This window comes from Tribolium madens, unplaced genomic scaffold (assembly GCF_015345945.1).
Source record: "Tribolium madens isolate multiple individuals breed KSU strain unplaced genomic scaffold, Tmad_KSU_1.1 Scaffold_19;HRSCAF=116;Tcas5.2_LG9, whole genome shotgun sequence".
In the NCBI taxonomy this organism is placed as follows: domain Eukaryota; kingdom Metazoa; phylum Arthropoda; class Insecta; order Coleoptera; family Tenebrionidae; genus Tribolium; species Tribolium madens.
Window position 1 is genome coordinate 7,961,071 of NW_025400983.1, and position 12,828 is coordinate 7,973,898.

Consider the following 12,828-nt stretch of genomic DNA (forward strand, 5'->3'; position numbering starts at 1 on the left):
CATTCCCTTTTCTCCCCTCTACTCGTTAGTTGAGGGTAGGGAAAGTGAAAGTCGGAAAATTAGTATATAAGGCATTACCATTGTTAAATTAGTTAGTTTTATTCTCACCTGAGGATGACCACTTTGTGGTCGAAACGCGTTGTGCTATTAAAATAAAAGTTTGGTGTGACGGGCTAATCGTGTTTTTGTTCATCGTTTCCATACCAAGAAGATCCAAGAAGAAGAAAAATTTTAATCATGTCTCTGGTATCTTCTTACATAGCATTTATCTATGAAGCGCGATTTCTGACGCACCCTTTATTTTGTTATCGCACCTTAATAGGGTAACATTCTTTAACTCGAGATACTTGATACTCAAAATTTATCTAACGGAAATCTTTTGTGTCGGATCACTTTATTGGATAACTAACCAACCAAAACAAATTCTGAATCGCGTAAAGTTATCAATTCTTAGTCTGCACAAGGACCAAGAAAAAACAGCTTGAGCAATACATTTCAAACCCGCATTTCAACTTTTTTACGTCGTCTGTAATAATTCAACACGCATTTAAATTGTCTAGTTTCAGATCCATATGTATAGCTATAAAGATGTCAATGTTTCGAATTTGAAGCGTCGAAGCATAAATGTCTCGAATAGTTGGATAAAATTCCCATTTTCAGGCTTGACAAACTTTTTCGAAGACTTGGAAAAATTATTCTTCAACATGTATTACCAGAATAGTATAACATTTCAAGTTTTATTTAATAATTTTTACTAGGTTTATAAGGTGTCCAATTGCTCTGGTGTAAAAGTAAGTACAATGCTATTTTGAGGGGTCTAAAGCCAAGTTTTTTTTAGATTTCTAAGACTTGGTGATTTTTAAGAATTATTTGTTTTGTGTGTCAAATTGTCAATGGTACTTTTGGGTGTTTAACAATTGGTTTATCCACTTACTCTCGTAAAGTAATGTCGTTTGTTTCTATTTACTCGTAATTTATCCGAGGTACATTTTGGTTAAAAACGATATGGTACAAAATTTTCTATAAATAACTACAACGTTTAATTATTGAAATCCAGGTACAATGGAGATCGATACCAAATCGAACGCAATTCTAAATCTTGGATTTTATTTGTTCCAGCTCTTGAAAAACACTTTTGGAGGTAGGACACGGGGTAAATAATGGCGCTTATTTGTATTCAGACTTGTGAAACTTGCTTTTTAAATGTCGCATTTTGATTTAAAATCGTTCGACTTTCCAAAGGCTGTTTGTGACGGGAACAAATAAATATGTTTTTAATTTTGGGAGTTTGAGAAAAATGGATAGCGAATTGGTATTGTTTGTTGTCACTTTGCTTTGTAGTTGTATGGTGTCGACGGGGGGTACAAAAGTGACTCTAGTGGTTGTAATAATGTCGACGTTAATAGTCGTGTTTATTAAAACATCAATCTTGCCAAAGTAAAGCAACCGAAGTGTAGTGAATATCGACGTGAATTGGCGATTTGAGTGATTTATATTACCGTTTTATAAGGGCTCGAGATAAGTTTGAAACTCGGGGGCGGCTTTATTATCGAAGTATTCGCAGAGGATTTGAGATTCTAAGTCGGTTATTATCTTAGTTCTTGCAAGTCTTGCATTTTCGAAAATAATTATCTCCAAGTGTCAAATTTGATGTGGGAATTCGGTCAGAATCGCCTGGGAATAGAAACGATGATGAAAGTGTTCGAATATTTACATATAAAATGGATAGAAAGAGGTGTTGAAGGGTGATGGTGTAGATGCTGTTCTAAAACACACTTTGTAAACGCGCATTTTCGACGCCTGGGGCACGTACGCCTTTCCCTCTTTTCGTCTAGATTATCAAATATGACAATACTCGAATTTATGTTGGGACACGGTTCGATGCGGTAATCGCCGGACCACTTACGACAAACCTGAGAAAAATCGATGTTTGCAGCGCTTGTTAGACTCATCTTGAAAAAGGGAGGTGTGAGAGATAATTACCATGGAAAAACGGATGATGAATGGACATTTGTCAGTTTTTCCCGTTTCATTTCCATAATTAAGGTCGTGGAGACAAAAAGTTTTTCGTATCTTTGGGTTTTTCAGTTATCAGGTGAAAGTGCTCGAAGGAGGTACCCTGTTATTTTAATAATTAATCGGGCGAATTTATGACTTCATTAAGGCGCATGTAAAGAGGCGCGAAAAAATTCCCTGCCGAATTCCTAGAGTGAGAGAGGGTCTTGAATATTTAATGGAGCAATTCTCAAAGATGGTCGGTCTTTACTCAGAGTGGAATATAAAACAGGGGACAAAGCCGGGTTTATTGAATAACCGGCGCAACATATCCCCTATATCCGTCCAGCTTGAATTAGTATGAGTCGGCCAAAGTTTCCCAATCAATTTTTCCCATTCGATTTGTTTTTATCCGGAATTGGCTGACTTAATCCCGGCTTAACGATTTGCCTAATTGGAGCTCGAATTATGAATTGAAGAAGTGGTGTTTTGTTAAACAATGAGGAAAGCACTGCATGCGTTTTGTTTGAGAATAACATCGAATATAAATCTCAACGGCACGTGAGAACTTGCTGTTTAGGTAATAGACGTTAATAAGCGTTCCATTATCCGTAATATTCGATTCAGCACCGGAGGCATTATAGTCGTTGTGTGCAAATGCCCTGTTAACTCATAGACAACGGGAACGGAAGTCGTACCGAGGGCGAGTCGAGTTATTGCTATCGCTACATCAATCAAACACACACCTTCAAGGCACAGACGAGACGCTTATTTAACCAACTACGGAGAGTCTCGATTATGCCGTTAAAGGAACGGCACAAAAACTCTTGATAAAAATTTCATCAATGTATTACAGTGGCACACTTCAAATCTAATTTTATCCATGAGTAAATCCAACGCTGGATGGCTTTCGCCATATTCTTTCACTCGCCTCTGAGAGCCAACAGATTTTGCACTCGACTGAAACATCGAAATTAATTACGTTATGATTTTCAATTAGGAGAAGGAGAAATGGGGCGCGTTCTTTTGAATGAGAGGGGGGCGCCTCGCCTTTACTACTAAACACCTTCGTTCAAGAACATTGTAACGCTCTGTCGTCTCGCATTTCAGCAATAAACAGCATTGTTATTGCTGAAAGCTTTAGTGTTCGGACTGGAACAGAAAGGAAACGACGTTTTTTCCAAATAAATGTATTTTCAGCAGTGATTACAAATTAAACTGGAGCTTTTTCTACTCTAACTTGGACGATCCGACGTCCATTTTCTAATACTCGCTCGTGCAATATTGCTGTGTTGGCCCCGAGCCGTAGGGCCATAAGTTGAAGGGTTTGCAGACTGGCTGTCATGTCCCAGTGAGAAAGGCCGGCAAGTATGCCGCAATCTTCAACGCCGATTTGGTAAATTGCAACACCGTTGCCTTCGTGGAGGCGCCATTTCAGTTGCGTTACCAAATGTTCGAACCGTTGTTTGGTAGGGTTTACGATTTTGAGTTTGTATTCGATGTTCCCGAGTTGGGGTTCCGGTGGGAGGGATTCCAGGTTGTTCTTATTGTCTATGACGAAATCGTCGATGTTGTACTCAATGTAAGGATTAGGGTTGAACAAACTCAACGACCAGTCCATCACGTTGAAGTGGTTAACTCACATCAAACTGAATAAACATGAGATTGAAACGTTGCCACTGACACTTGACATTTATTGTGACATATCAAAGTGGGACGGAATTAATGAGTTAATATTTTGCGAATGATTGTGGGAATTATAAATAGAGAGACTTGCACTTGAGGTAAAAATCGAAAAGGCAAGGACACATTTTAAAGGGGCTTTAAACAACTTTTCCATTTTACTCAAAACCACTCGTCGTACTTAGAAGCTTACGCCACAGTTTACATAATTTCTCGAAGAATTGCAAACAGCAACTTTCATCAAATATTTACAGATTTGTCGACCATCACGAGAGGGAAAGTTCACGTTTGCTCTGCTGGGTTTTGAGTCAATTAACCTCACTCTTTAATTATGGTAATGTGGGAAAATTTGGTTCACATTAAAAACATCGATTACTCAAATTTACATCTCTGCAAAAAACTAATTTTTGTTTGATGTAATTTGTTTTTTTAACTTGATTTTGCTTTTGGGAGAATATAATTAACATTTTTGCCTCAGTTTCTTACAAGTTTCAAACAAATTAATTTCTGCCGGCAAAGAATAAACAAAAAATCAAGAAATAAGACGAACGGATTTAATTGAAAGTGCTGTTAAAATCACGCTGATGATGCTTGGAGTTAGCTCAACAAATAGAAACATTTATTATTCTATGGCTGTACTTAAGCACATAATGCAATTTTGTATTCACGTCTAGTCCACGAAGTACAATAAAGGAGATGGAGTCGAGGACTGTCGAGCTCTTGTAGCGTCTCGACGCGACACCGTCTAAGGGTCGGAATGGTTAAACTCGCCACAGAGGCTAGAAAAGATTTATGTTTTATTTATCGATAACCTCGCAAGTGTTGATAAGTTTACGTAAAGTATTCATTAGAACTTGTTCGATCTTTGCCCAGAGCCTTCTGGTGAAAGCTTTAAAAAAACACGTTCTTGCTTTATTGAACCTTTTTGCATGAGAGCTTTTGCCCTGCAAACGATCAAACCGAAATCTCTTTAGAGCGTTCTGAATAAAAGTTTCTATATTATTTCCTTTTTTTTTAAGATGCGAGAGTGTCATTTTTATTTTTGCTTCAGTGTTGGTCTTCTAAATCCTGAAGTTATTTCTGCGACTCTTTTTCTATTCAGTCCGAGTTGATTTATCTAGAATTTTAATTGTTGCATTTGCATTATCTTAGTAGCGTGACAGACGCGTTGTTAGCACGACAATTATTTTCAAATAAAACTTTTACTAATCAAGCATAAAAAGAACTTGCAACAAGTTTGTGGACATGCAAACCTCAGCCACTTTCTTGTGTTGACTTTTTAAAGTTTCTTTTGTAAACATTTGACTTATTTTTTTGTACGAGATGAGCTACATTGATCTTCGACCAAAAATCGTACTTTTTCTACCGTAATTAAATTGTAACAAGTTCGTGTCGTTTTTTCCACCTCTAATCCAATTATCTATCAAAGTACCGAGAAAAGCTAACATGTTATGTTTGGAATTATTTACGAATTCAATTACCACGCTTACCCTTTTTTGGTTATTTTCATAAGGATTTGTCGACGAGGATCTTCTCCGCAAATATTATTCTACACGAAAATCCCTAAAATTCGTGCTGTTTTTTCCCAACTATTACATGATTGGTCGGTGTGAATTTATGTCGTATTGTTATTGATTTTTATTTGAATTAATACACGAGGCACGTTCTCGACGGCCACATATTCCCATTCCGCATCCTCTCTACCGAAACATACGACCATGAAACCTCACGTAAATAAACACAAAACTGCGGTTTTTGTTGCGGGCAGTATTAAATTATCGTGTGATAATCCGACTCGCTAGTTATCTAATTATTCACAAAATTTTGCACAAATACACACTTTAGTGATTCGTAGATTCGGACCATGTGTATAAACCAATGATTTTAACGATGAGCAGATGAGCTATTTGCAATTCGACTTTGAAGCAAATATTCCAATAAAAGTAAAGTTGTTACCTATACAGGGTGCGCCAAAACCCACGCCCCAGAGAAAAGTGACTTATAAGGTAAGATACCAGGAACATGGAAAAAATGCTAAAAAAATTTTATCTATAAAAATTTTGAAGTTATGAGAGTTTAAATTTTATACTTTGACTCTATTTATTTCTGTTGGAAAAATAGTTTTCGAAGTATTTTTTTGCTATAAGAGGAAACAAGTTCAATGTTATTTGTGGCTTTTATGGCAAAATTTTTGTACCTTTACTAAATAATTGTAAAAAAACATATACGAGATCATCAGTATCATTAAATAGACATAAAAAAATGTCAAATCTCACAAAATAAATGTCAAAATTTTTTTATAGATAGAATTCTTTAAACATTTTTTCTATGTTCCTGGTTCCTACTTCTGGAGCGTGAGTTCTGGCGCACCTTGTATAACGGAAAGGTCGAGTCAAATTTCATTAGATTAACGTCAAAAAAATTAGATTTTAATCTATTTTAAGTGTCTGGTAGTAACAGTGTAATAACAGAAATAAATACATTAATTTTAACCATATGCAGAACTCGCTAAATAAAACAATTTTTTATCTACAATGTTTTTCGAAACGATATTATTTTTGAGACATTTTGCCCTTTTAAAATAACGAGTCGTTCAATTTTTTTAGAAGCGTGAATTTAAAAGTTTTTCGGGATGTTTTTTTGTAAGTTTCGACCGGGGTAGAGAGATAACCGCTTTCTCAGCTAACAGCAATAACAATTACAGTTTGATGTCTGAGTTTGATCGGTGTTGTTTACATTTGGTTAATTTTGTATTAGAATTACCCAATTTTGTGATAAAATGTGGGTGTTTAACTTGTTCCAAATGTTCGAGGTTTTGTTATTAAAAATGCTATGTCAGCATCTTTGAAATCGCAGGTCAAATCAAAATAAACAATTTGGTAAGTTATTTAAAATTATAATATGAACACACCACGGAACGTTACTATTGCCAAAGTTATAACTGAACATTTGGAGGTGCAATAATCATAATCATTTAATTTCTTTGTAAAAGAAGAATCTGTGTTACAATTCAACCCTACTGACAAATTTAGAGCCAAAAAGATCCACTTTTTCACACAGAAAAGTTCCTATGAAAAGTGACATATTGGCAATAGAAAAATTCCGAGATAAATAAATTAATACAATTCTTATTACTTATTTGTGTTACATGGAGCGTACAAGTCAATAATAATCTTACAACATAAACATAATTTATATCTATTCTTAATACAGAATGGATTAACAAAAAAAAAACACCCAGAGCCATAACTAAATTCATTTTAAAGATATGACAATACTTCTTGGAACAAAGTTGCACAGTTTATTGTTATCTATTTTTTGGGATATATGCTTAGTCAATGCTGCTTTTTGTTTCACCGAAAGTGACATCAATTTCAGTCTTTTAAATGGAATATCCTATATATTTTATTTTTAGATTTTTTATTTAATCGTTTTTTTAAGTTTTAGTACCGTATCTCTATTGCCTAAAACTAAACGTTAGTGAGGTAATTGTCAATTAATATATTTATTAAAGTAGGCGGTGGAAAACAATAATATCAAATAATGTTGAGAAATTTCGTTAGTTGTCATTTTCTATTACTGTTTTTAACACACTGTTATTACACATAAAGTAATAATAAACTTACTTTTATAGTTGAAATAATAATTATTAATGGCTGTTTTTTAATGTATGCAACGTGCTTGTTATCACATAAAATTAAAAAGACGATAAACAACTTTATTTTGCGTATGTTTAGCGGCTTTATCGGTAACGTTGCTCTGCTCGGTCATCATAGACGGGTATTATGTGAGATTTAACAGGAAAACGGATTATAATTTTAATTTTATAGTAAGTATTGCCCTTTTGAAAATGTTATATGAGAAATATTACATTTGGCAAATTCTGCATATGGTTAAAATTAATGTATTTGTTTCTGTTACATGTGGTAGGTATGTGTCGTTTTCATTGAGAAAGATCTGCATCGATCTGTTCAAGAAGGCGTGATTTTTGCGCTATGAGGGTAGCATAATAAATTAATAAATACAGGGTGATTTACAAGAATAATGAGCCTGACCAAATTCTCGATGCCACCATTACATTTTCGCAGGTTGCTTTGCGACACTTTTAAAAAAATATATAATTTGAATCCACGATGCCTATTATTATCATCAGTCATCATCATTGTCATTTTTGACAAACGCTACAATTTATTATAAACTGAACAAAATGTGGACTTATTCCAATGATGTGAAGACTGACATGATTTTAGCTTATGGACAATGTTTGAAAAATGCATCTTTTGCTGCTTGTGTGATGCCCAATGATATCCCGAAAGAAAAAGCACTTTTTCTATTTCGGTGTTAGAATAAGTCTATTCCAGCACCCAAATGACGTCATTTGAGTGCTGAAATAAGTCGTTTGCGGTAATTTAATATTAGTGACGGACTTTCTTCACAATTCATTTTCAAATGTGAAAATATGAATTATTTTACTTTGTACAGCCGCCTAAAATTTTTCACCATACCTAAATGTCGCCAACCGTCGCAAAATTCTCTAGAAAAAAAATTAAATTTTCGTTTTGTAATTTATAAAATGATATAAAGCAGCAAAATAGAAAAAATAGTATAAAGCACTTCTTGCAGAAGGTTCTTCAAGCACTCATGTGGTCCTCAACTCGCCGCTACGCGTTCGTTTCGGAATTTCAAATTTGTGCTTGAATAGGTACACCCGGGGAAAAAACTATTCACCAGTCTAACTTGGCGCTCACGCTGCGCTTTGTTGCAATAGTGTTTCAAACTAACTAGTTGAGGAGCAGGTATAATATGTTGAAAAACCCTTATTTAGGAAGTTGGTCTGGACTGGAGGACACACGTTTCTTGAAAACTGTGTTATGGAAAATTGCTTCAATGAGTATGTCCCCGGATTGAGTTTACAAGAGGAATTTTTTTTATCTTTGATTATACGCCAAAACTGCAAAGGAAAAACATTTCTTGCTTTATCTGAAACGAGCAAATCTGTAATTAAAACTTTATTATTCTAACTTAATAAAAAAAAGTTGATTTTTCTCTTGATTTTGGACTTATTTTTTGTGAATTATTTTTCTCAGCGTTTTTAAATCCCATCACATTGGCGGTTTTACTTTTTTAATAACGATGTGACTTTGCCAAATGAGTTTACGCAAGTTAAATAACAAAAATGTTCAAGAAAAATATAATTTTAATAATTGGCAATTCTAAAAAACAGCTTTAAGATAAAAAAACAAAGTTATTTTTAACAAAGACAATTATTATTCAATTAATTAATTAATTTTCAAAGTGACATCCTACTCGTATTATTATACCTCGGCGACTAATTCCAGCCCATTGCCCATATTGCCGTTTTACCTTTCGACTTGTCATTTTATTTGACGTTTCACGTGCAGTTAATTCAAAAACAGACATACATCCTTGGATGCAAAGATGACTCGATTACAAATTATCTTGATCGCTCGATATTTATATTATATTATTAAAAATTAACTTTTCTTTTCACTGAATCAGAATAATGAAGTTTTAAGTACAAATTTGGCCGTTTTAGGTGAAGCAAAAAATCTTTTTCTTTTGCATTGTTGGCGTAAAATTATAATTTTTTTCTTCTTGTAAAATTAAATTTACCACTTTGGTTTTTTTGCTTTGTTTAAAGGTAAAAAAAATAAATATAAAAAACGAAAGAAACTAGTTATTTATTAATAAAATTAAATGTAAATCACAAAAATACAATGTTCTAATAATTAATGTAATAGCCTTCGTCGTCAATGCATTCCTGCAATCTGCGTGGCATGGAATTGACTAAGGTTTCACACAAATTAGTGATTTCGAAGATGAGGATTATTAGAAAGAAATACCTATTACTGTTAAAAATATTTTCATGCGATGATCAATTAATAATTTGTCGCAATATTTATTTAACTTGCTTAATGATTATTAAACAGCAATTGCTTTCATGTTCATCATTCTTCGATTTTTCGGATCCAAGGATGACTCGATTACAAATTATCTTGATCGCTCGATATCTCGATATATAATAATAATAATAATTTTTCTCTGCTTTTTAAAACTCATTACATTGGCGATTTAATTCTTTGACAACGATTTCACTTTGAAAATTAATTAATTAATTGAATAATAATTGTTTATGTTAAAAATAACTTTGTATTTTTTATCTTAAAGCTGTTTTTTAGAATTGCCATTTATTAAAATTATATTTTTCTTGAACATTTTTGTTATTTAACTTGCGTAAACTCATTTGGCAAAGTCACATCGTTATTAAAAAAGTAAAACCGCCAATGCAACTTGTACTTTAATATACTATTCTGACACGATCAGGTTAGGTTTTGAGCAAATTGGGTTCCTGTTAAGTTATCAAAGCGAAAGGTACCACTGGATGAAGCTTGAAAAGGTGCCTTGTGCCTTCCGAAAATTTTATTTTAATAATACCCATTATTGTGTTGGAATTTCAATTACTTCTGTTTTTCATTATTTTAATGTCAAAACTGACAAATTGTAAATGTGCTCGCTATGATTTCATATTTATTACAAATAATCTTTGAAATCTACCTGATCTATGAAAATGTAATGTTAGTTGCATCGAGAATTTGGTCAGGCTCATTATTCCTCCTGTATAGATATATCGATCATTTTAGCCAGTGGCGCTGCGAGATTTAACGAGGCATAACAAAATCAGGCAACATTATTTTGTAGTGGTAATAAAACTAAAATTATTTTATAAAAACAACCAAATTAAACATTCGTATTTTGTATACAACTATTTTCGATGTTGTCATAACTTCAGAACATTCACAAATTTTTACTTTTTTATTTTGTACATTGCGGCAAAACTGTACCTCAAACTTATAATGTTGTTAATTTTTATGCATGCATACAGAGCGATTCAGATAAGATAATGAGCCTGACAATCTGGCGATGCAACCCAAAAAACAAATTCTGTTTACGCCTTTGATCCACTTTAAATTAGGATTTCCAAGTTATCATTTTATGTCACTCTGACAACAGTGTATGACATTAGTGCCATTCTGTTGTCGCGGAATGATAGAGAAGTCAGAGAAGTCTTTTCGTTGTAAACCCAATACAAAATGTATGAAAGAATTAAATATTAAAGGTAGGCAAACAGTTTTTTTTTTTTAATAAATCATAAATTGCACTGTCAGAGCAACATGAGATAACTTGGATTGCAAATGCAAATCGTAATTAAAATTAGATCAAAACATAAATGAAATTTGTTTTTTGGGTTCCATCGCCAGAACGTCGGGCTCATTATCTTATCTGAATCATCCCTGTATGTAGTGTTCTCAAAAAATCGATTGGCGTCAAGAGAACTGCAAAATTCTTGATCGTTTAGAAGTTATAGTTAAATGAATGTTTTGGATATTTTTGACTTCATCAGCAGTTTTCTGAATAATTGTTTAACGCAGGACAATTTTCTTTTTTTATACATGTACATATAGAACTTATATATGTGTCTGTCGTAGGCTAATTACAAATTCAGTCGTTTCATAAAACGCCTAAGTAGTCACTTTGTAAACGACTGGGCAAATTATAAATAAGTAAATGAGTAAATGCAGAGTTTAATAAATGCGATGGAAAATTTTGGGCGTATTATAAAATGCCGAGTATTAGTCTAATTATAATACGACTGAAACAAACCTGCGTTATTTAAGCGTATTATAATACGCCTGTTGGCAATCAGTATTATTTAAATTGTTAGTTCGAACATTAAATTTAAATTATAAAGTATTTTACTGAGGAAAGCTTTAGCCAAGTTTTCTAAATTTGGTGGCTAAAAAAATGTTGTTGCAAACCAAGCAAGTTGTAATAGTATAGTATAACATGTACATATGTACTAGTAAAATACATTTAAGTCAAGAAAAGGTGAATAAAATAAAATATAAAGTAAAAGTAGCATGAAATATATAATAGAAATCTAAGAAATAGATAAAAACTTTTCATTATTTTGTAAATTTCAGCTAAGTGTATTGACAGTGGTTAATGTTTTAAACTATAGTTGTTTTACTGATTAATATTGTTATGAATACAATTTTGTTTATCCATGGCGGTTTTTGTTAAATAAACTTCTTTACTTTGGAAAACATAAAAAAATGTAAGATCAAAGTTGGCCGGGGTTTTTGAAATTATACAGACCCAAGATTTTAATTTCAATCAACTTGCTGATTTGCCAGAAAAACAGTTAGGACAATTAAGCCCATAGCACAGCGTCTTTTCTGAAATGACGTTTAAATGAGTGGCCAATTTTTTTTACAAAGGGAAACCTCCTCTAAACTCTACCTCTAGCTGCGTCACTGATTTTAGCCAGAAATTCGATAAGGTCCACCAGAATGAATGTTTACTTATAGTTTATACTATAGCTCAATAAGGCGTACGTGTTGAGGAGATCCGGGCGTCGGTAATTATTCAAATATTGGCCTAATTAAAACGTGAATGTTTATTGTTGTCTTGCTTGAGTAAATTTCCTGTGCTATCGTTTCCGGTCAGAAGAAGCCCGCTCGAAGGGCCCGAGTGGAGCTTTCGGACCTAGCGGGAAAATCAATAGGAATTCTCTCTGTGTTAAGCCGTCTCTCTCTTTTCCTCTTGTCCCAACTCTTGTGCCAAATATAGCCTAAAATGGTTTTTGGCGCGAAGTTTTCTCCATGACCGAGTAAAAATCCGGGCATAAATCAGCCGCTAATTAAATCGGAACGACTTGGAAGTTCTATTTATACGTCGAAATTGCAACAGAAACGTACGAGCGACACGCAACCACATGGAAATTAACATGAAAACATGGCTTGCTTACCTCACGTGACGGTAGATGAACTTGATCTTCCTTCTGAATTTTTTTGTTGGTGAAAAACACGCTATATACGGGACCGTTGAACCTCAAACCTGTTCCTTTGTATTCAATCGGTTGCGATAAACGAAATTAAGCCGATGAAATCTGAGAGATAAAGGATTTAGGATCGTGTCCTGAGGCTCTTGACTTTGTAAGTACGAGGTTAAGGAAATGGTTTTTTAAGGCTGTTTCGTGACGAGTTATTGACGATGATTAAGCTCGGCTCCGAATTAAAGCACTTTAAATCCAGGCTCCCTTGAAACGAGTAGATTATCTAGAATCCG

At 33.7% G+C, this 12,828-nt stretch overlaps 2 protein-coding genes across 2 annotated transcripts in view; both read right to left on the reverse strand.

Annotated features, from left to right (window-relative positions):
- LOC123015978 (octopamine receptor beta-3R-like) overlaps positions 1 to 12,828 on the reverse strand; it is a 32,470-nt gene that overhangs the window by 9,153 nt on the left and 10,489 nt on the right. The gene's annotated exons all lie outside the window — the stretch shown is intronic.
- Positions 3,012 to 3,694, reverse strand: LOC123015981 (GTP-binding protein 2-like). The gene is made up of 2 exons (XM_044416122.1): positions 3,206 to 3,694; positions 3,012 to 3,147 (listed from the first exon to the last, which is right to left on the reverse strand). Exon 1 carries the CDS (start codon positions 3,614 to 3,616, stop codon positions 3,209 to 3,211), a length of 408 nt encoding a protein of 135 aa, XP_044272057.1. The 5' UTR covers positions 3,617 to 3,694; the 3' UTR covers positions 3,012 to 3,147; positions 3,206 to 3,208.